At 31.7% G+C, this 2340-nt stretch overlaps 1 protein-coding gene across 1 annotated transcript in view; it reads right to left on the bottom strand.

Moving 5' to 3' along the window:
* Nucleotides 1–231: 231 nt before the first annotated feature.
* The window catches only part of LOC108535569 (probable global transcription activator SNF2L1), a 61549-nt gene continuing 59440 nt past the window's right edge, over nucleotides 232–2340 (bottom strand). The window contains 2 exon segments of the mRNA XM_017881648.1: nucleotides 232–965; nucleotides 2067–2177. Of these exon segments, the coding sequence (XP_017737137.1) occupies nucleotides 894–965; nucleotides 2067–2177 (183 nt within the window). The 3' untranslated portion in view covers nucleotides 232–893.

Raw genomic sequence — 2340 nt, 5'->3', positions numbered from 1 at the left:
GACAAACACAGCCCCCCTTCTTCTGCATGCATAGTGCTTATTTCATACTCTAAACTTAATTGTTAATAATTCTACATGTTACACCCAGGCCCTTCTGAACTGGCTCTATGGGACAGAAGATCACACACAAGTCAGCAAGCAAAGCTTTAACTTTGAACCAAATACACAGTAGTAAACAATACAATTCAGTAAACACAACTACTTTCTACTGCACAAAAAAACAGGAAATAATTAAATTTCTTATAGACATTTCTTTATTATATTTTCCCACTTGAATATTTAGAGAATAATTTAAATGTAATGCATACTGACAGCAAGCACAGTATCAAATATTAGTTTTTTTAATATTTTTCTTTCCTCACCCTTTATTCCTTTGGAAAAAAATATTTAGATGACCTCAAAGAAACAAGTATTATGCTAATCACAGTATGCAGTAACACATACAAGCCCAGACTCAATAGAAAAGAAAGCAACAAAGAAGTGAAAAAGTCTTTCTCCTCAAATCATTTTAATTCATTTTTCCACAGCCATATAAATTTAAAGTATGAAACAACAATAATACAACTATAGAATCTAGGTTCTCTTTCAAAGCAGCGGCATATAAAACATAGAAAAGCTAAAACCTCAGCACAAGCTTCAAAAGAACAAGGACTGAGAGGATTTTGATGAAGACATGAAATGCACAAAATACAGTACACAAAATACTAGAATGCCATAAAATATAAAGCTACACATTTCAGGTAGAAAGCATTGTAAAATATATAAAATATGCAAGAAATCAAAACCAAAGAGATTTTCTTAGAGTACCATGAATACACTGGAACTGGCAATTAGCATTTGAAGATGGGAACAAGAAAATAGCAGTTTCCCATTTAAAACTTTATTTCTAGGCTTTAGGATTTCACCTTCTTGACATCCTTCTTTCCAGAGCTCTCAGTAGCTGACTCTGCTTTTCTTTTCTGTGACTAAAATGGAAACAGATTTAATGTTCTGCTCCAATATGCACATTTTAAATGGCCCAACAATGTTAAATCTAGGATGCAAATGCATTAAAAAAAAATTTTAACATGAATATTCACTTAAATGTTATATTCACAGTTAATGTTCTATATAGCCCAACAAACTACATAACCCAATGTAAAATAACCTTCAAAGATGTTTCTTTTTATGAAAAGACATAAAATACCCATCAAAAATAGTCATCAAGTATCTACTTACACACGGTATTATAAATGTACTCTTATCTTAAAGAACTACTTAATGTTTTCTGGGCAAAATTTTATTTGTGAGTATATATTTTTTAAAAACTTATGATAGGTTTTAACATACCATATTTCATATCTTCTATGATACACATTTCTTTCACATTTTAGCATCTCTGAAATCAGGATGCATCTTACAACTGACGACAAATTACACCTGGCAGCATTTTTCCCTCAGTGGTACATAAAATAATGCTGTGTCTTACAATGGAAGGCATCTTAGATTCGATGAAATATGGCAGTTTACTTAACCACACTCAAATAATACGATCTATTAAAGAATATTTTAAATTACAGCTATACAAAGCAACCTGACCGGATTAAAATCAAGTTATCCTATCAATTCAACAGTTCACTTATTACCAAGCAATGCTTTGTTGTCTGCTCAGAGTTCCCATTTGTACTCATAGTTCCACAAACATCAGAAAACTTACTTGATCAAATCAGAACTCCTAGTTTCAACTTTAGCCCCATCCCATCCCACCCTTACCCCTCCGCTACCCCCATGATAGCTCTAGTCTCAATTCAGAAGATTTTGCTTGCATTATACTTCTGTTTAGATTGATGAGGAATTTTTTAAAATACTGAGCCTAGTTACTAGGGAGTTCCTAACCATATGTTCTACAAACAAATAAGAAACATGATAGTGATGTAATTCTTTTTCTGTCCAAAACAAATTAGCATTTCATAAAACCAGCTTTTATTTATAGGTATCACTATGGCATTAAACATAATATAGGCATTTTAATTATGTAAAAAAAAATGGGATCTACCTAAAAGTTAGGAAAATGCTGAAAATTTTACCATTGGAGTTTTAGTTGCCCGTTTCTTCTTTTCTGCTCTCTCTCTTTCCTCAATTTCCATATTTTCTTTCTCAATCAATGAAATCAGAGTGTTACAGCGTCTCTGGAATTCCTAAATGAAGTAATAAAAAGATTTTTAATCTCTGCAACCCAATCATAATCTTTAAAAGGCTGACAACTATTTAAATGTATGATTTCTGTGGTACAGAATTTCCAAAATTGCCATTTTTCTGAAAAATATTCACACAGGGTATTAATAGATTGCACCAAAAATA

Source organism: Rhinopithecus bieti, unplaced genomic scaffold (genome assembly GCF_001698545.2).
Source record: "Rhinopithecus bieti isolate Rb0 unplaced genomic scaffold, ASM169854v2 scaffold_13398, whole genome shotgun sequence".
Classification (NCBI taxonomy): Eukaryota; Metazoa; Chordata; class Mammalia; order Primates; family Cercopithecidae; genus Rhinopithecus; species Rhinopithecus bieti.
This window is presented reverse-complemented; position numbering and strand designations above follow the sequence as displayed.